Genomic DNA, 22146 nt, shown 5'->3' with positions numbered 1-22146 from the left:
TACTAAATTTGCGTCTCGACATGTGTTGCATATCTGTCCCTGTCTTGAAAATTAATACTCCTTGTTCTTACAAAAGTATTTGAGCTTTAAGACAAAATACATCGCATCAAGGTCAAAGAATTCACTAGTTTTTTATGTTTCCAGGAAAAGAACACAAAAATACAATTAAATTATGTAATCTTTTTCAACAAAAATGCTAATGTCAATTACCACAACCCGACAAAATTTGGTGGAGAAAAAATGATTGAGGTTTAGTAGGACTAATGAATACCTTAATTTATTAGTCCAAAGTTTCAAGCAAGTAATCATGAAAAAAATCACAAATATATATCCCTAACTTCTCTACAGACATAAAATAAGTGGACCACACCCACTTACACTCTTAATTTTGTATTCTTAATGTCCGTGTCTAACTCAAAAGTGTCAATTTAAGTGGGACGGAGGGAATATAATATTCTTGAGATCATGTATTAAAGACAAAGTGCATTAGATCACAAGTTGAACAACTCCCCCTAAATCACGTCCAATATATAAGTAAAGTTTGAAATTTCTACTTTAGCAGTAGCCTTATTTCAACTGTGGGGAAAGGAATAATTAAAGAAAAAAAGTGTAACATGCTCATCAATTAAAAGTAGGCAATGATGAATATGAATTATGTTGAACATGCTGCCATTAGCCCACCACACAAGGTATAGAAGAATCCTTTTCACCACCCACACACACACACTCTCTCTCTATTTATATGAGATATTTGTAGCATAGTTTAAACCTCAATCTCCTCAGCAATCACAAGATCAAAAGAAGAAGAAAAAGATGATCCAAAACCTACATTATCTCCTAACCCTAGTGTTGTATGCCTCATATTTTGTTGCAATTTCAAGCAGCCAAAAGCAAGCAAATTATTATTACAATCAAGAAAAGAACTATGAAGGATCATCAGACCTCATAGACCTTAAATACCACATGGGACCAGTCCTTGCATCCCCAATCAACCTCTACATAATCTGGTATGGGAGATGGGATCCCAAACATGAATCCACCATCACAGATTTCATCTTGAGCATTTCATCTGAGGCCCCATATCCCTCCGTCGCTGACTGGTGGCGCACGGTCAGCCTCTACGCCGATCAAACGGGCTCAAACGTAACGAGGAAGGTGGCCCTCTCCGGCCACTTTCACGACGCCGCCTACTCCCACGGCAGATACCTAACACGACTATCCATGCAGTCCATCATCAAGACCAACGCATTGCCTCTCAACTACCGCAACGGCTTGTACCTGGTGCTGACGTCACACGACGTGCAGGTTCAGGACTTCTGTAGGGCCGTTTGTGGGTTCCACTACTTCACATTCCCATCCGTGGCCGGCGTCACCGTGCCCTACGCCTGGATAGGCCACAGCGGGGCCCAGTGCCCCGGGATGTGTGCATATCCATTCGCGTGGCCTGGGGGGCCTGGGCCCCTCCCAAGAGGGAGTGGGATCATGGGCCCGCCCAACGGCGATCCCGGGACAGATGGGATGATCAGTGTGATCGCGCACGAGCTTGCGGAGGTGTCGAGCAATCCACTGATCAACGCGTGGTACGCCGGGGACGACCCCGTGGCGCCCACCGAGATAGCCGACTTGTGTTTGGGTGTGTATGGGAGTGGTGGTGGCGGAGGCTATGTGGGAGTTGTGAGTAAGGATTCTTGGGGGAATGGGTACAATTTGAATGGGGTGAAGGGGAGGAAGTACCTTGTGCAGTGGGTGTGGAACCCTGTGAGGAGGAGGTGTTTTGGACCTAATGCATTGGATTAGAGGATGTTGCTTTTCTTGGTGTTTATGTTCATTCATAACTACCTGTTATAGACTAGTAGGTTTATATGATCTATTTCAATTTCAATAATATTGACCCATCCTTTTTTTTATTAAATTAAAGTCGTACTCCCTCCGTCTCACGAATCTTGACACGTTTTCCTTTTTGGGCTGTCCCACGAATCTTGACACGTTTCCTTTTTTGGCAATAATTATTACCTTCTCTCTCCTACTTTATCACATTTATTATATTCTCTTTCCTACTTTATCACTTTTATTACTTTCTCTCTCCTACTTTATTAATTACACACTTAAAACACTAATCTGCAACTCCTTAATTCCCGTGCCAAACCCAAACGTGTCAAGACTCGCGGGACGGAGGGAGTATATGTTTAGATCAAGGTCAGACCTGTGAAGGGTGAGAGAATCAATCTGCTTCAGTTAGGGTCCTACAAGATTGAACAAAATGTGGACCTTCTTTCTTGAAGAAGGTGGGAGCAATAAAAATACAGCATCACCTTCATATAGAACAAGAAACAGCATTTCCACTCTACATTACAGAATTTTACAAGCATTCTTCTATGCTCCCAACAAAAGATGTTGTTCACTGTACACAGCTGCATATCACAACATGATCTTCATATCCGACAATAAAAACTCTCCAAGTTTTTTGCATCTTTTGCCGCAATGCTAATCAACACATTCCAAAATTGTTTAAGGTTCTCAAATATATACAGACAGCAATAGGCCAAAAGAGACGCTGCTACAATAATTCATCATAATGCATCAGTGCAATGAATACAATACAGATTAAGCAGTCTGAACACAAGGCTCCCAGACTCTGGAATCAGAGCAGATGTCGCGCTGTTCCATAGATGAACCGTGACTGATTGATGCATAACTTTGTTAAAGAGATGATCTTGCTCATGTTTTTCAATCTCTGTTTGCGGAGCAGTGAAGTATCTGAGAAAAGGTTTCAAGATATTAAGAAGAAGCAAAGTGTAATGCAAAACTCCAAATAGCTAGTGTGAGCAAAACTATATAACATAAAAAAAAAAAAAAATCAAACTAAAGGATAAGCTTTTCACAATTGGCTGAAATGCGAAATGGAATATTTTCTTATTAGCATTAGCAGCAATTTGCAAGTATATGTCATCTCAGTATGGGGATTACTAAAGGAAATGTAAAACACTTGGACCACAGCCTAGCATCATTACATCTGTCTAGTCAAAAACTCAAATGTGCTCTGCAGTATTATCTGCATTTGTAGAGAACTTGTCACAATTGAGATACTTTATCAACTTATATTGGAGAAGGTCTTAAGGAGAAGGCCATAAGCAACAAGGATCTTAATATTAGTAGTAGTTTTTTGGCATTTTGACACTTTATGCAATTCATCGGCTTTAATGAAAATGCAAAGAAACATATTGTCCACACTTATGCAGAGCTGAATCTAATCAAAAGACACATCAGAAAAAGATCATAAGAAGTAATGTTGACTTCAGCAGTAAATGAGCTATAGCATACACATCCAGGCAAGTTGACAAAACAGGTATTTTCCTCATAGGATGAAGTTTGAAGTAAAAGCTTTATCATATTAAGTAAATGCATCTCTTTAGTAGCAAAGCACTATGCATGATAATTTATATACCTTGAGATTATATTACAGTCGAAGGGGAAGAAGACAGAAGCTGGTTGCAACAGGAGATCAGCATTCACATCAGCAATGCCTTTGTTACTCAAAAATTGGTTGGCCACTCTTGTTAGAAGATCAGCTCCATTCCACCGCAACTGGGCATCATCATATGATGCGTAAAACTCCTCCAAGCACGATAAAATAAAAGGGCTGCATAGCAATTGAAAATATCAACTAAGAATATATACATATGCGTGAAAGTTTCAACCAAGGGCCTCATATGCAATCTAGCGTTGACCGTATAAATCAGTTCCTTTGTTCTGCTTTATTCGAAGTACTAACTTAAGAAATAGATAATTCTGTAGAATGACAGTTGAGACGAATAGATAACTTTATAAGGAGTGAGATGCAAACTTACAAAACACAGAAGCAGAAAGCAAACTTCTATATTACCTGTGCTTGCGGAAAACCATCACGGCACCATTCAAAGTTTTGCCACCAAGCTCGTCCTCATATCCAACAGTGTTATTGAGTTCAGAGAGAGGTTTCGACACTACAATGTCTGAATCAAGATAGATTCCACCATATCTAAAGTTCATAAGAAACAACATATAAGTATACCAGCACATCAAGATCGAATGAACTCAAGGATAGTTTACATGCTCTCAATATATCTATTTTCTAATATTATGTGAACATTTATGAATATTTATACAAACACATAGGCATAGATCAATATCTTAAGATCATAGCACCAATTATAGGTATTCAGAATACTCCACCATACATCTGGAAAAAGTGATCTCGCAGAAGAGTAAGTGAACTTGTTCAAGATAGAACAGTCAAAATGTACTTTGGAGAAAACAACTCCCATCATCCTGACATGTCATTAGTAGGACCCAAAGGTTTAAAAGATTAGGCTAAACACTTCTCTTCATCTCCTTCGAATCAAGAAATCACCAGACACAAGTTCAAGATCTTTATCTTTCTTCATATGCATATTTAAGTTATGGGGCATTTCTTCATTGAAGTAAAAATTAACTTAATCCTATCATTTCAACTGAACTTATTAACTTAGAATACATCAGTCTCAATTAAGAAAGGCAGTTCCACAGATAAAATACTCTCAGGCAAAAACACAGAAATAAACAGACATCTTAAAACCCAATTTAATTGCTTACTTGTAGATGGAGGCGAGCCTGATTAGTTCACTGTAGTGAACTGGGTAGTATTTTGTCTTCTTCCACTCATGCCAGACTGAAGCGAATATGTGTGTTGGTGTATCTTTCAGCAGCTCGTCAAGATTTGGCATCACAACAGCCACTTTATATCTTCAAAGATTTTAAAAAGAAACTAAAAATTAGACAGCAGAGGTAAAAAGCTGAAGCTGCACTTGACCAGTAAGAATATGTTTAAGGTAAGCATGCCACAGATAAAAGTCCTTGATTTTGGATGCCGAACGCATGCATCTCAATATATATGATACGCATCACATGCAAAACATACATTTAAAAAAAAAAGCTTAAAAATTTAAGGAATTTACCCATCTTTCACAAATCCACTAAAGAAATTGAGTTCTATTGTTTCAGAGAACACCACCACGCATGCATCTGGGTGATGATGTAGAACACTCTCCAGACCCCTTTGCTGCCGAATACCAAACATCCATGGAGGCGAATTCCATACCATGAAGACTCTCACATTGCATCTCCCTCTTCTGAAAAATGCATCCATAAAATTCCCAAACGACAGCCTTCCATCCAAACCTGGATAGTAACCCCACCTTTTGCCATCTGCATAGTATTCTCTCTCTAAACCCTTATTCCTCCTCACCATGCGATTATTGTCATTGGTCAAAGCCCTTCTCTCCACTCTACTGACCTCCTTATCATGCTCAGCGCCTCTTTTGCCCACAATGACGTCTTGTGATTCAGAAACAGCCAATGGCTTCTTAGACAAGAATGGGGTTCGTTTAAATTCATTTAGTAGACCCTTCAAGAAAATCCTATCGCCTCTAGTTAATCCAGTTATACCTGTTCCATCAGGATCCTGCAAAATTGGGTTATTCAAAGGATTCAGAATCTCAATGTTCGACTTGAACATACGGTCCCTCCTCAAAAAATCACCCTTCTTTTCGAACCAATCTCCCCACCCTTCCCTCAATACAGAGCCCTTCAACAGCAATGCATCCTCGATTTTCCTAACTTGACTCAATTTTGTTCTCAACTTATCGTCCACCAAAACATCATCCGATCCAAACACGGGTTTAGACTCATCAATATCAAACCCTAAGTCAGACCTATGTTTCAAATTGAAAGGAACATAGTCTTCCCATTCATCAATAGAACGCCGATTGAAAGATCTCCGAACGACGCCGTTTACATGGTCAAAAAAGTAACTAGACGTACCGGCGGAGCCCTGATTCTGAGCGGTGGAGTCCTCATCTTCTTCATCGACTTCCTCGTTGTTGTTGCTGCCGCCCTCGTCCAAAACGGCGTCGTCGAGCTCGTCAATGCGATCCTCGTTGGGATTGGTGGTAGTGACGGCTTCGGAGTCGAGATCATCGAGTAGAGGGTTGAAGGAGTCGTCGAGTGAGTGAAGGAGAGGGTGCTGGGGTTGCGAATTGAAGAATGATAGGCGGCTGTAGAGGAGAGACACCGAGAGGAGGAGGAGCACTGCCGCGATTAGGGCGCAGATGTGAGCGCCGTAGCGGGGGCGCCGCCGCGTGCGGAGTTGACGGAGCATGTGATGTGGGCAGCGCCGGCGGTTCGGTGGTGCACGGCGTGTGGGGAGAGAGAGAGAGTGATGTTTAACTGTCAAAGGCCAACGGATTTGGGGAACTTCAAATAGGATCGGATTATTTTATCATTCATTTTGTTTGGTTTTTAACTTGTCGCTATTTCCTATATTTAATACACTAATGTAAGAATTTTGTCATTAATTCCTATGCTCAATACACCAATGTAAGAATTTTAAAAGAAAACTATAAAGCTATCCACCAGTATAAATAAGTTTTGCATCTGAAATAAATAAAAGGGATATTTTTCGTAAAATACATGAATTTTCAACAAATTCTGATTTTTCTCATGACCTTTAAAATTTGAAAGAAATATATAATCTTTCAATTTTTTCTAATTTTTCCCACCGACATGAAACACTCTCAAATATAAGCTGATATTAGGACTTTTGACTTAAATGTTTTTGATACATAAGCGTGTACATCGGTTTTATTATCACACATTTATTATCCCTCATGCTTAAGTATCAAAAATCTAAGTCAAAAGCTCTAAAATCGGCTTCTATTTGAGAGTATTTCATATTCGTGGGAAAAATCAGAAAAAATAAAAAATTTGTGTATTTTTTTTTTCAAATTTTAAAGATCATAAGAAAAATCAGAATTTATTAAAAGTTCGTGTATTTTACGGCAAATATCCTTAAATAAAAATATAATTTACAAATGAATCGGACATTTTACCAAATTGATTATGTACATTATATATTAGATCTAAAACGAAAGAAAATGGAATAATACATTAGAATTGGATGAAATAACCAGGAGAGAATGAGAAGATTCATAACTCACGCTTTTTCAGAGATGAAGAGTCGTTTAACTCACGTGTATTTTATAAGTTTTTTTTCTTTTTTTCTAAATTCCGCATGTAATAACCACATGGCACTTAGCTGGAATACGTCATGTATTGGTTGCTGTATTATTTTTGTGGGCCACAAATAAGAGAAAAATGAAACGATGGGTATTGTTTTGTAACTACCCTTTGGGTGAGAATTTTTTAAAAAAATGCTCAAACGATGGGCCAAAAATTGATATTTACCCTAAAAAAAATTAGGGATATTCATAGTCGAAGGAGATTCAATTGGAGAGAGTGCTAAACAAGGTTGTGACCGTCGATTTCAGGTGATAACAATTTCATTTATTCTATTTCAATTTCCACCATTCATATAAAAGAACTTCCATTTCAACTTATGTCATTTCCAGGTTATTTATTGTTTCTCCACCACATTTGAGCTGAATATCATCGCAATTGCAAGAACTAGAATTCATTTTTCTTGAATCATTTCTTTTGCATCATTAGTTTTGAAATATTATAATATTAACAGATAGTGTAAAAAATAGAAAGAAGCATGATGTAAAATGAAATTTTGAATGTCCTGTTAGTTGCCCCGATAGTCTATTGGATTCTTCTAAAATGTCCTGTTAGTTGCCCCGATAGCAAATGAAATTTTGAATCATGTTGGTATCTTCCATGCAGTGCTACCTCTATGAGGTAAAATCTTGAACATTGAACACAAAGATGAAGTTGCTATGTACAAAAACGAGGAGATTCAAAATTTAATTTTTGGTTTGGGATCTACAATTCAGGATTCAGAGGCTTCTTCTTGAAGCCAAAGCTTTTGAGGGTGTGATGAAACGAGAAACCAACACCTAAACTAGAAAGCAGTAAACGACACCGAATTTACGTGGTTCGGTCGAGAAGACCTACGTCCACGGGGGTTTTGGGGTTTTCCACTATAATCGAGAGAGTATTTTACAGTTTACAAGTGATGAATGAATAATGAGATGATCCCCCTACAACGTGTGCACGCACGAGTATTTATAGAGGAATACAAGCTAAGGATAAGAAAGTAATTTCGCTCCCCGAACACGCTCCTCGCATGGACGGGGGCAAAATAGTAAACTCCTATCTAAGAACATGCACTCTGCGTGGTCAGGGGCAAAAAGGTAGATTCACTGGTGAGGTGGACGATTCCTCTGGCGCAAGCCTTCCCTCTGGCAGGGACCTTTCCTCTGACTAAGTATTATTCCTCTGGCAAGTATGATTCCTCTGGCGAGTGTGATTCCTCTGGCGACTGTGATTCCTCTGACGAGTGTGATTCCTCTGGCGAGTGTGATTCCTCTGGCGAGTGTGATTCCTCTGGCGAGTGTGATCCCTCTGGCGAAAGCTATCTCGCTGTTCCCCGTGATTCCCCTGGTAAAGTCATTCCTCTGTTCCGCATATATTACTCCTCATCAGCTACTCCCCTCCTAGTCTGGTTGAACCGGGTATCCTTCGTGTTCAACCAGCGAAGTATTGTGAAAGCCAGTGTTGTGCTGTTTTCCTTAATCCCTGCAAATCATGAAGACATAAGAGTTCTAATATTGTAAGAAAGCAAAGATAAGCATTTTCCCCCTGACTTTGGAATTGTAATTCCAAGTTAGATTTCCTTCTTGTGAAGTGGCGTGTTTATCCTTTTAATCAAAGTGCTGAAATTTTTCTTTAGAATTTTTGCTAACTCCTCCTTGTATGATTTCGTTGACTCCTTTGATTGGATTTCTCTGATTTTGATATGGTTGATGGTTTCCTTATGACATCCTTGCATTCGTTGACTGGTGTTACAGTAATTTCTCTGTCTCTTCCTTTGGCGAACTCCCTGTGTTTACCTTTCTGTGGATTTCTTTGGTCCCGCATTTTGGGGATTTCTTTGACTCCGCTTTCTGAGGATTTCGCTGACTTCTCTGGCAAGGATTTCGCTGATTCCTCTGGCGAGGATTTCGCTGATTCCTCTGGCGAGGATTTTGCTGATCCCTCTGGCGAGGATTTCGCTGATCCCTCTGGCGAGGATTTTCGCTGATTCCTCTGGCGAGGATTTCGCTGATCTCTCTGGCGAGGATTTCGCTGATTCCTCTGGCGAGGATTTCGTTGATCCCTCTGGCGAGGATTTCTGATTCCTCTAGCGGGGATTTCGCTGATTCCTCTGGCGAGGATTTCGCCGATTCCTCTGGCGATGATTTCACCGATTCTTCTGGCGAGGATTTCGCTGATTCCTCTGGCGAGGATTTCGTTGCTGCTTTCCATCCAAGCATTCCTTTGCTGCTTCCCATCCAAGCATTCCTCTGCTGCTTCCCTTCCAAGCATTCCTTTGTTGCTTCCCATCCAAGCATTCCTCTGCTGCTTCCCATCCAAGCTTGAACACTCTGCGCGGAGCATGGAGGACCCGGGGGGTGCAACCAACTTTCGCGGCTTACGATTGAACAGTAACCCCCTGCACGGAGCATGGAAGACCCGCGGGGTGCAACCAACTTTCATGGCTTACGGTTGAACAGTAACCCTCTGCACGGAGCATGGAAGACCCGGGGGGGTGCAACCAACTTTCGTGGCTTACGGTTGAACAGTAACCCCCTGCACGGAGCATGGAAGACCCGGGGGGTGCAACCAACTTTCATGGCTTACGGTTGAACAGTAACCCTCTGCACGGAGCATGGAAGACCCGGGGGGTGCAACCAACTTTCGTGGCTTACGGTTGAACAGTAACCCCCTGCACGGAGCATGGAAGACCCGGGGGGTGCAACCAACTTTCGTGGCTTACGGTTGAACAGTAACCCCCTGCACGGAGCATGGAAGACCCGGGGGGTGCAACCAACTTTCGTGGCTTACGGTTGAACAGTAACCCCCTGCACGGAGCATGGAAGACCCGGGGGGTGCAACCAACTTTCGTGGCTTACGGTTGAACAGTAACCCCCTGCACGGAGCATGGAAGACCCGGGGGGTGCAACCAACTTTCGTGGCTTACGGTTGAACAGTAACCCCCTGCACGGAGCATGGAAGACCCGGGGGGGTGCAACCAACTTTCGTGGCTTACGGTTGAACAGTAACCCCCTGCACGGAGCATGGAAGACCCGGGGGGGTGCAACCAACTTTCGTGGCTTACGGTTGAACAGTAACCCTCTGCTCTACTGGCTGCATGATCCCTCTGCTCTGGTGGCAGCATGATCCATTTGCTCTGGTGGCAACACGATCCCTCTGCTCTGGTGGCAGCATGATCCCTCTGCTCTTCCCCTTGTTCGAGCGTTGTCCCTGGCTGTTTATTTTTCCCTTGACTTGCTAAGAAGCAATTTTAAATTTGTAAATTGTGGACTATGGGTATACACCCTACTCCCCCCTCTGGTGACATGTGCAATGCTTCTGCATGAACATGTTAAGTAGAATATACAAGTTGCATTTCAAGCCCTAGCACATATGCAGAAGTGTGCAGCTTCGAAGATGATGTTGTGATTACATAAATCCCATCAAAGATCATATAAGTCATGGTTTTGCCCAAGTAAAGAAATAGAGTATTTCCCAAATCCCTATCATGCTTACATGTTCCCATAAAATACCCTAAGATCATAATTTTGCCTAGTGATAAAGCATAATACTCCCCCATCATGCTTACATGCTTCCTCAAGATAAAGTTCAGCGAAGTACCTGAATTACCACTTACAAGTGGATTAGCTTTTCGTGTTATAGTGATTACCATACTTGTTCAAGTTTGTTTTTTTTTTCCAAAGCTGTTTATCATGTGCTGTAAGAACTCTTGAACGAGAATATTAGTAAAATATGAGAGCCCATTGAGACAGGGCTGTAAATCAATTAACAAGTAAAAAAGTGTACGCTTTGCTTTTCCCGAGCAACAGTGCCGCCCTAAACATTCATTTCACCGAATAAAAGTTGTGAGAATCCCCAAAAATGACACATAAATTAGAATATCTGTGTCCCAATGGCTGAAATTCACAATCCTGAAATCACGATTCTCCAAGAGAAAGTATAATGGATAAACAATAATTATTTGTCAGTGCATATGATATGAAACCACGAATTCAATAATGTCTTTAACCCAAAAACCCATATCACGATTAGTCTCTTTCTTGTGAGTATGTTCAGCAGCCCTGTCTTGATACACTATAACATTCCCCAAAAGTTGAGCTTAGGACCCGAGCAAGCAACTAACGGAGCTGTCATTTGTCCCCTTTTGTCAAGAGTTCCCATGAATAAACCATATTTGGCTCAACTAGGCAATCGTAGTGTTCTCAACAGTGAGCAAATGTTGAAATACCCGTCTTGGTGGTCCTGAATTCACCATGCGAAATCCGGGCTAAGTTAGTCCAACAAAATGATCGAATTAATCCCCAAAATCAGAGCAAAAATCATAGCTAAATCACTCCCAAATTCAGAGTTATATCTCAACAATATCAAGTCCCAAAAACCATAATAGCATCATAGCACTATAAAGTAAAATCACAATAATATCAATCCCAACATTAGCCCCAAAATCATAGCAGAATAGCAGCAAAATCTATCAATATTGGTCCCAAAAATTCAATGACAAATATTCATCATTACAATAGATTAAAGTGTCAAACTTAGACTGACAATTAGACTATCAATCATGCAAATATTTTAAGAACACAATCTCCGTACGAGTGCGCCCTCTGCTATTCAATTCTCCCACAAATATCATGTTAAGCCCACGTCTTAGTTAATTAACATCAGCACTCAAGTGGTTAAATCAACGCCAACTAGGATAGTTGTAGGAGAAACAGGATTGATTCACCAGAAAATCAACAAAGCCAAAGGAGATTAAAACTTAGCTTCATAGTGTTCATCCATGGTGTCACGACCGGCCTTAATTAAGGATAATTAATCCGGGAAACCATGACTGGGGAAGGGAAATTAAGAAGCGGGTTTAGAAAGGGGCGCATAAAAGAATACTCAAAAAGCTTGAATACGCGTGAAATATTCCTTAAAAAGGAAAAAGGCATCGTTAGGGCTTGGCTAAAACATTATCAGAGTTTGCAACGGAAGGCGTAACTGAAATAATCAGTGTTTACAGCGGAATGCATAATTGAGATACATGTATGAAGACATGTATCCTTTCTGAGCCTACTTTAAGTTCGACAAAAACTCCACTCAGCAACACTTCATCGCCCATCACAACTCAACCTGCACAAACATAAACATACGAAGGGCTGAGTACAAGAGTACTCAGTGGGCAGTGCCAAGCATATAACATAATATCAACAACAAAACACAACTTCGCATAAGAGGCATAAGTTTCTTTCAAATCCTTTGCTCATTAAACATTTCCATATTCATAAACAGCATGAGCGCATTCTTCATCATTAACAATCATCAACACGCATCGTGTCGTGGAGAAGGCCTTCCCCAACGAACACGGGCATCGCACCGTGAGAGGGGGCCTCCCTCAGCGGTCACGGCATCGTACTATTGAGGGAGGCCTCCCCCAATAGACGCTGTAACACTGGCATACTGGCATACTGGCATCGCGCCGCGAGAGAGGCCTCTCTCAGCGGACACAGGCATCGCGCCGTGAGGAAGGCCCTCCTCAACGGACACGGCATCGTACTGTTGAGGGAGGCCTCCCCCAACAGACGCAAGCATCAAACATAAGCATAAACTTATCAGCGTAAAGCATTCAAGCGTAAATAAGTGTAATCAAGCGTAAATTACATAGGGCGTAAATAGTATAAACAACATAGCGTAAATCATTTAACGTGCAGCATAATAAAGCTTAACTCATTTAAGCGTAATAAAGCATACCATACTTGAAGATCCAATTTGCATTTTAAAGCATAACATTTGCATAGCATTTTATTTACGCGTAAGGAATTGCCCACCTCAATTGTTCTTAAAGCTGGCGTGGAGTCGTTTCTTCTTCGGCTTCACTTTCTGTCGCCCGGACCTTTTGGATGGCTGGAATCGCCTTGCAAAACACTGCCGGAGCAGTGTGCTTATGGCAGAACTCGTGGCTGCTCTTCGGTTCCTTAGTGAAGAATGAAGATGATGAAAAGATTGTTGCCTGTATAATGGAATGTTAGATGCATTCTTGCGTGTGGTGGGGAAGGGAGTAGGTGGAAAGTTTGGTGTAGTGGAATTAGTGGAGTGGAAAGGGTGGTGAGAAAAAATGTAGTGGAAGAAAGCAAAAGGTGGTGGAGATAGTTGGTGGAGTGGAGAAGTGGAGATTATGCGTGTATAGTGTAGGAGACATTAGGGAGTGGAAAAAAATAATGATGATTGTATGCTTACATATATGTCTAGCATATTCGTGTATCTACTTCATAGCATTGATAGGTGAAACTGTAATTGGTTATAAGAGTTTGTAAAGTATGAGAATGAGATTGATGAATAAATGAATTATATCCTCATGCCTTGGTGATGCTAATACAGTAATATGAATCTAGATTAAATCCGTAGATTGAATTTGCGTTGCAGTCGGAATAATTTCTCGACTTCTAGTAGCACTAATAAAATATAACTGCTTCTGTTTCTCGATTAATAAATAACATGACTTTGCTAAGTCAGTTATAACTTGGAAATAATAATTATTGATTGCTCAATAATCCTCGTCGCGTTTTTTTTTTTTTTTTTTTTCATACGTTATAAAAATATAACGCTAAAATAATAACTCTGCCTCTGATAAAAAAAATCAGAACCATAAACTGGATTCATTTATAAAAAATTGCATTTACTAGTTTTTATCATAAATAAAAGAGCGGGCTACTACATACTACCCCTCTTAACAAAAATTTCGTCCCGAAATTTGCATATCTCTGCTAAAACAATTCGGGGTATTTTTCCTTCATCTTGTTTTCAAGCTCCCATGTAGCTTTTCTTGTCTGCGGTGTCTCCATAAGATTTTCACTGATGTGATTGAGGCTGATTTCGCAAGTGTCCACGTATTGCTGGCAAGGGGGTGCGGGTGTTCCCAACTGCTGAACCTCGTTGTCTATTGGGGCATTGCGTGGAGTAGTGACCTTTTTGGCCACAATTGTAACAACCGTTAGTTCCAGCCCGACAAATACCCCTATGCATCTTACCACAATTTGGGCAAGGTAAAACTCCTTTCTGACCTTGGTTACCCCCAGTTCGCTCGAGGTTAGTCTGTGCCTCGTGCCTTGGTTGAATAAACTGTTCGGCCCGTTCATATTCTTGCCACACTTTCTTACTAGTCTGATTGATATTGTCTTCGTTGTTGTCCCACTTGCGCTTCCCTTTGAGAGTATGTGAGGCTACTGGTGGATCATTTGGCGTTGAGATCAACAATGGGGCTGACTTGTCCGACGGCATTGCAGCTTCAACGTCAAGTGCCCTGTTCAGAGACTCCGTGTATGAGAGTCCTCCGTGGCTTGCTAGAGCCATCTTAATTTCGTACCGTAGACCGGCACAAAATTTCTCTGCCATCTTCTCATCTGTGTCCACTTGTTGCGGAGCAAACCTAGACAGGTTGCAGAATTCCTTGTCGTATTCAACCACAGATTTATTTCCTTGCTTCAACTCGTAGAACTCAGCTTCTTTCTTCTTCCTATAGCTTTTCGGAATATATTTATCATATAATCCCGTCTTAAAATCTTCCCAAGTATAACTTGCCCATTGTTCAGGTGTCAGAATTTTTCGACGTGCTTCCCACCAGAAGTCAGCTGATCCTGTTAGTTGGAAAGAGACGCAAGATAGGCGCTCCTCATCAGTACAACGTAGAAAGTTGAAAATGCGTTCCATTGCACGCACCCAAATCTCAGCTTCAGCCGGTTCACTCGTTCCGTCAAACGTAGGTGGATTTTGCCTTAAAAAGAGTTCTTCGACTCTCCTAGTTGGAGGCGGAGGGGATGGGTTATGTCCTTGAGCATCTTGTGGTTCTTCGGTACAGCGTTACGGTTTCTGCGATTGTTATTGTTTCTCGCAGGGCGTCCTCTCTTAGGTGGCATTCTGATAGCAAGGATGTGCCAATTAGTACACTCTAGCATAATCTAATACAAACCTCTAAAGAATTCTTGTAAAGGTCAACTTATTCTAACTTGTAAACAAGTCAAGACTCCAATGACAACATTGATGTAGTAAGCTTTAAGGGTCCTTAGCATCTCAAATCCATGAGTCATAACAATTCTTAAGCATATAATATCTCATCATCTAAATTGGATACTTAAGCATAAGTCATGGAGATTCATAGCGGCTATAAAATCATGAGCTTAAGAATTATTCTATACGTATCACTTATCTTGCTGCCTTCACTATAACCACCAAAGATACAGTCGAATTTCATCTACGTTTGCTTCTATGTTCTGTCGTAGTGGTGATCTTATAACTTAATAGCTCTATGTTCATAGGGATTCATTCCATAGGCATATTTAATCGCACTTGCGTAAATCATTTCATTCAATAACAACATAACAAAGCTATTGACAGTTACTCACTTTGTTATTACGATAGTTCTCACTTTTTGTAAACATTAACTCAAAACTTGGAATAGCTTACCATTCTGCTTCGTTGAGTGTGATGCGATGAAGTGCTGAGCTTTGTCGATTGAAATCTAGACACTTTAGTGATCCATTCAAAGTTTGGCTTAAATAAACTCTTAGGCTCAGAGCAAACGAACTGCTCTGATACCACTCTGTCACGACCGGCCTTAATTAAGGATAATTAATCCGGGAAACCATGACTGGGGAAGGGAAATTAAGAAGCGGGTTTAGAAAGGGGCGCATAAAAGAATACTCAAAAAGCTTGAATACGCGTGAAATATTCCTTAAAAAGGAAAAAGGCATCGTTAGGGCTTGGCTAAAACATTATCAGAGTTTGCAACGGAAGGCGTAACTGAAATAATCAGTGTTTACAGCGGAATGCATAATTGAGATACATGTATGAAGACATGTATCCTTTCTGAGCCTACTTTAAGTTCGACAAAAACTCCACTCAGCAACACTTCATCGCCCATCACAACTCAACCTGCACAAACATAAACATACGAAGGGCTGAGTACAAGAGTACTCAGTGGGCAGTGCCAAGCATATAACATAATATCAACAACAAAACACAACTTCGCATAAGAGGCATAAGTTTCTTTCAAATCCTTTGCTCATTAAACATTTCCATATTCATAAACAGCATGAGCGCATTCTTCATCATTAACAATCATCAACACGCATCGTGTCGTGGAGAAGGCCTTCCCCAACGAACACGGGCATCGCACCGTGAGAGGGGGCCTCCCTCAGCGGTCACGGCATCGTACTATTGAGGGAGGCCTCCCCCAATAGACGCTGTAACACTGGCATACTGGCATACTGGCATCGCGCCGCGAGAGAGGCCTCTCTCAGCGGACACAGGCATCGCGCCGTGAGGAAGGCCCTCCTCAACGGACACGGCATCGTACTGTTGAGGGAGGCCTCCCCCAACAGACGCAAGCATCAAACATAAGCATAAACTTATCAGCGTAAAGCATTCAAGCGTAAATAAGTGTAATCAAGCGTAAATTACATAGGGCGTAAATAGTATAAACAACATAGCGTAAATCATTTAACGTGCAGCATAATAAAGCTTAACTCATTTAAGCGTAATAAAGCATACCATACTTGAAGATCCAATTTGCATTTTAAAGCATAACATTTGCATAGCATTTTATTTACGCGTAAGGAATTGCCCACCTCAATTGTTCTTAAAGCTGGCGTGGAGTCGTTTCTTCTTCGGCTTCACTTTCTGTCGCCCGGACCTTTTGGATGGCTGGAATCGCCTTGCAAAACACTGCCGGAGCAGTGTGCTTATGGCAGAACTCGTGGCTGCTCTTCGGTTCCTTAGTGAAGAATGAAGATGATGAAAAGATTGTTGCCTGTATAATGGAATGTTAGATGCATTCTTGCGTGTGGTGGGGAAGGGAGTAGGTGGAAAGTTTGGTGTAGTGGAATTAGTGGAGTGGAAAGGGTGGTGAGAAAAAATGTAGTGGAAGAAAGCAAAAGGTGGTGGAGATAGTTGGTGGAGTGGAGAAGTGGAGATTATGCGTGTATAGTGTAGGAGACATTAGGGAGTGGAAAAAAATAATGATGATTGTATGCTTACATATATGTCTAGCATATTCATGTATCTACTTCATAGCATTGATAGGTGAAACTGTAATTGGTTATAAGAGTTTGTAAAGTATGAGAATGAGATTGATGAATAAATGAATTATATCCTCATGCCTTGGTGATGCTAATACAGTAATATGAATCTAGATTAAATCCGTAGATTGAATTTGCGTTGCAGTCGGAATAATTTCTCGACTTCTAGTAGCACTAATAAAATATAACTGCTTCTGTTTCTCGATTAATAAATAACATGACTTTGCTAAGTCAGTTATAACTTGGAAATAATAATTATTGATTGCTCAATAATCCTCGTCGCGTTTTTTTTTTTTTTTTTTTCATACGTTATAAAAATATAACGCTAAAATAATAACTCTGCCTCTGATAAAAAAAATCAGAACCATAAACTGGATTCATTTATAAAAAATTGCATTTACTAGTTTTTATCATAAATAAAAGAGCGGGCTACTACACATGGTCTGAATCTTTGCCAACTCATTTGGTGCAATAAGACCCGATTAACTAAGTTTCGAAGCTGTGAATACCCCATATTGAATACTTTGCATAGGTAGGCAATATAAATGCTTTGTGTTGGATGAATCAGAAGATCGTTGTAAGAATACCCGAATAACATAGGAAGTTGAGAAATATGATACTCTAATCATGTGAGAATACCCGAAATCGAGAAATATGATACTCTGATCATGTGAGAAAATCTGTCATAAATATTTGTCGAGTCTGAACAATATACCCTATTGTTGAGCGCGTGAGAAATCCAGCGTGTGAGAAGACCAATAGATAATCCGCGCGTAAGAAAACCAGCGCGCGAGAAGACCGATGGATGATAATAGTACGCCAAAAGGCGGCTTATTTCTCGCTGAGCAGCGATTAGAATATCAAAGCAGCCCATAGCGCAGAGGCACAAAATAGTGTAGCCCGTAGAGTAGAGCAGAGCATCCCGTAGAGTAGAACAGAGCATCCCGTAGAGTAATACCCAGCCCGATCAGAGCAGAGAAATGCCTAGCCCGGTCAGAGCAGAGAAATGCCTATCAGACCAGAGAAATGCCCGTCAGAACAGCCCGATCAGAGCAGAGAAATGCCTATCAGATCAGAAAAATGCCCGTCAGAACAGCCCGGTCAGAGCAGAGAAATGCCTATCAGACCAGAGAAATGCCCGTCAGAACAGCCCGATTAGAGCAGAGAAATGCCTATCAGATCAGAGAAATGCCCGTCAGAACAGCCCGGTCAGAGCAGAGAAATACCCACCCCGGTCAGAGCAGAGAAATGCCCTTTCAGAACAGAGAAATGCCCGTCAGAACAGCCCGGTCAGAGCAGAGAAATACCCAGCCCGGTCAGAGCAGAGAAATGCCCTTTCAGAACAGAGAAATGCCCAGTACACGGAGTTGAACACGAATAGTGAAAACGATGGAGATTTCCCCATAGGATCGACGTTAAGCTCAGGCGAGAGAACATATTACCCGGTGAATTAACCATGAAAACCCAAAAAACACAAAAACAGAGCACCAACCAGCAGATTGTTAGCGAAACATGTTAGACATGGTATAAAACGAAGATTATACGAGAAAACATGAAAATCGCCCATGAAACGAGAAACCAACACCTAAACTAGAAAGCAGTAAACGACACCGGATTTACGTGGTTCGGTCGAGAAGACCTACGTCCACGGGGGTTTTGGGGTTTTCCACTATAATCGAGAGAGTATTTTACAGTTTACAAGTGATGAATGAATAATGAGATGATCCCCCTACAACGTGTGCACGCACGAGTATTTATAGAGGAATACAAGCTAAGGATAAGAAAGTAATTTCGCTCCCCGAACACGCTCCTCGCATGGACGGGGGTAAAATAGTAAACTCCTATCTAAGAACATGCACTCCGCGTGGTCAGGGGCAAAAAGGTAGATTCACTGGTGAGGTGGACGATTCCTCTGGTGCAAGCCTTCCCTCTGGCAGGGACCTTTCCTCTGACTAAGTATTATTCCTCTGGCCAGTATGATTCCTCTGTCGAGTATGATTTCTCTGATGAGTGTGATTCCTCTGGCGAGTGTGATTCCTCTGGCGAGTATGATTCCTCTAGCGAGTGTGATTCCTCTGGCGAGTATGATTCCTCTGGCGAGTGTGATTCCTCTGGCGAAAGCTATCTCGCTGCTCCCCGTGATTCCCCTGGTAAAGTCATTCCTCTTTTCCGCATATATTACTCCTCATCAGGGTGATTATTGTAGATTCAGGATTTAAACTAAATGATTGTTATGTTGCATGCTTTTGAAATTGTTGTCAATTGCCCAGTTAGTGAGCTATTGTGTAATTGGTCCCTTGAGTATATATTTTTTTTCTAAAGTAAATTATAGCATAATGGTCAACGAGTTAAAAAATTTCTTCATTTTTTTGTTAGTTTTATTCGTATGTAAATTGTCGAAAAAATATTATAAATTATATTATAATGTAATATCCCGTCGAATCTCGACGGATTGTACACTAGTTTTATCATTCATTTTGTTTGAATTTTATTTACGTGTGTCTCTTGTCGCTAATTCCTCTATTTAATACACTGATGTAAGAATTTTGTCACTAATTCCTATGCTCAATACACCAATGTAAGAATTTTAAAAGAAAACTATAAAGCTATTCACAAATATAAATAAGTTTTGCATCTCAAATAAATAAAAGGGATATTTGCCGTCAAATACACGATTTTTCAATAAATTCTGATTTTTCTCATGACCTTTAAAATTTGAAAAGAAATACATAACCTTTCAATTTTTTCTGATTTTTTCCACGGGCATGAAATACTCTCAAATAGAAGCCGATTTTATGACTTTTGACTTAAATTTTTTGATACATAAGCGTGTACATCGGTTTTATTATGACACATTTATTATCCCTCAAAAATCGGCTTTTATTTGAGAGTATTTCATACCCGTGGAAAAAATTAGAAAAAATTGAAAAGTTGTGTATTTTTTTTTTTTTTCAGATTTTAAGGGTCATGAGAAAAATCAAAATTTGTTAAAAGTCCGTGTATTTTACGGTAAATATTCCTAAATAAAAATATAAATGAGACGGACATTTTACCAAGTAGATTATGTACTCCCTCCGTCCCAAACGAAATGTCCTATTTCTTTTCGGCATGGAGATTAAGAAATGTGTATAAAGTAGATAAAGTGGGTTGGTGGAAATTATTTAAATATTAAGTATAAAGAGAGAGTGCATTGCCAAAAAAGGAAACAAGACATTTCGTTTGGGACAGCCCAAAAAGGAAAATAAGACATTTCGTTCGGAACGGAGAGAGTACATTATATATATCAGATCTAAAACGAAAGAAAATGGAATAATACATTAGAATTGGATGAAATAACTAGACTTAAGGCGACAAAGCAGTGAGACACGGTTAAATGAAAATAAAGTGATTTTTTTTTTCTAACTCAAAGCTCAAGGTCTCAATTGTCAAGCTTTGGCAACTTTTTTTCTTAACCTTCTCGCAGACTCTCGTCCACTCTCAAATTTATTTGTGCTTTCTAATTTTTCTTAAGAAAATAATTAAATACATCCCACATTTGGATTTTTTAAAATTGGATTGAATGAGAAAAAAGCCCAAAGTCCAAAAGTAAAGACCAAGTGAAGAAAAATGCAGCTTCTCGGAGATACATTATAAATTATTTTAATACTCCCTCCGTCCGCAATATCGTTTCCACATTTGCCATTTCGGTCCGTCCGCGATATCGTTTCCACTTCCATTTATAGAAGTAGGGTCCACAATCTTCCACTCACAACAATTGTGGAACCCAAACTCCACTCACTACATTTCCACTACTATCCACCACTTTTCTTAAAACCCGTGCCGTCCACAATGTGGAAATGATATTGCGGACGGAGGGAGTATATAATACTATTTGAAAACAAAAGATTTTGGGGGTATAGTTGTACGGTACCCCCACCGTCCTACTCTCCGTCCGCCATTGTTTGGATCATCAGATTAATTAATTGTGAAATATACATTTTTACCCTTCTCTAACTTTAAATTACTCCTTGGCTCTCAAAAAAAACTTTAAATTACTCTTTTTTAAGTAAAAAAAGAGTAATTTAAAGTTTTTTTTTAGAAAAAAACTTGAAATTAGTCTTTAATAACATACTAGTACATCCTCCCGTGCGATGCACGGCGAGCATTTAAAATTGAACGATATTTTAAATAAATATAAATATAAATATTATACCATCAAAGTGTATATAAATACGAATTCTTTTAGTAAAATAGTCCACACCAAGTAGTACTTAATGAAGAACCTGAATTTAAAAACATATAAATTTTCAACTTTGCATTTTCAGTATTGATATACCAATAAATTATTTTAAATGATAATGAGTATAAATATATAAATTCATAGAAAATCAAAAGCAAATGAGTATCATTGTGTAACTCACACACACACGTAATAATAATAACATCATCATCACCATCAAAGTATAATTTTTAACTTCAACATATTTGAAGAAAACTTTATTTCTTGAAATTATAGAATGAACATATCAATAGTATTAAAGAAGAGAAGTAAAAGTAAGTATTCTTTTTTTGAAAAAAAAAATAGATATTTCTTTCCTTATTAAGCTGAAATGGATAATTTCCATTGTTAACATAAAATTAAACATATAAAATTATTTAATCTCATAGCTCAAATTAATTAGTCCAATGAAAATTTAAAAATTTCTTATCTTTTTCATCATTCATGTACCACTCTTCTTTTCTCAACGTTTTCTTTTTTCTTCTTCTTCAGTCTTAATTATACTTCTTATTCAGCCTTCTACTCTCAACAATGTCTTCTTTTTACTTCTTGTTTGATCTTTAGCTTCTTCCAAAACACAAGAATATTTATAAATAATAAACAAAAAAATGATACTATATTGTACAACAAAATTTAGAAAAAAATAAGATTAATATAAAAAATAAATCAAATATTTTTTAAAAATCAAATTTAATTATTTTAAAGAAATAAATGGTTAAATAACATTCATATGTGGAATTTGGAAATCTATTATGATCCATA

At 39.6% G+C, this 22146-nt stretch overlaps 2 protein-coding genes and 1 long non-coding RNA gene across 4 annotated transcripts; 1 reads left to right on the top strand and 2 right to left on the bottom strand.

Moving 5' to 3' along the window:
- Positions 1 to 505: 505 nt before the first annotated feature.
- Positions 506 to 1917, top strand: LOC131026307 (protein EXORDIUM-like 7). The gene has a single exon (XM_057956147.1). It carries the CDS (start codon positions 814 to 816, stop codon positions 1795 to 1797), a length of 984 nt encoding a protein of 327 aa, XP_057812130.1. The 5' UTR covers positions 506 to 813; the 3' UTR covers positions 1798 to 1917.
- A 402-nt stretch (positions 1918 to 2319) lies between these two features.
- On the bottom strand, positions 2320 to 6306 carry LOC131026287 (uncharacterized protein At4g19900). The gene is made up of 5 exons (XM_057956100.1): positions 4974 to 6306; positions 4612 to 4761; positions 3884 to 4018; positions 3446 to 3640; positions 2320 to 2757 (listed from the first exon to the last, which is right to left on the bottom strand). The coding sequence occupies exons 1-5, from the start codon at positions 6173 to 6175 to the stop codon at positions 2571 to 2573; spliced, it is 1869 nt and encodes a 622-aa protein (XP_057812083.1). The 5' UTR covers positions 6176 to 6306; the 3' UTR covers positions 2320 to 2570.
- Positions 6307 to 11969: 5663 nt separating this feature from the next.
- LOC131026278 (uncharacterized) lies at positions 11970 to 17438 on the bottom strand. Of its 2 annotated transcripts, XR_009102236.1 has the most exons (3): positions 16677 to 17438; positions 12882 to 13063; positions 11970 to 12186 (listed from the first exon to the last, which is right to left on the bottom strand). It is a non-coding gene; the product is annotated as an uncharacterized LOC131026278 (long non-coding RNA). The 2 variants fall into 2 exon arrangements; XR_009102235.1 differs by lacking the exon at positions 16677 to 17438 and having other exon boundaries at positions 12882 to 13303.
- Positions 17439 to 22146: the final 4708 nt, after the last annotated feature.

This window comes from Salvia miltiorrhiza, chromosome 5, assembly GCF_028751815.1.
Source record: "Salvia miltiorrhiza cultivar Shanhuang (shh) chromosome 5, IMPLAD_Smil_shh, whole genome shotgun sequence".
NCBI classification, from domain to species: Eukaryota; Viridiplantae; Streptophyta; class Magnoliopsida; order Lamiales; family Lamiaceae; genus Salvia; species Salvia miltiorrhiza.
Note: the sequence above shows the minus strand (reverse complement) of the source record. Positions and strands in the feature narration are given on the sequence as shown.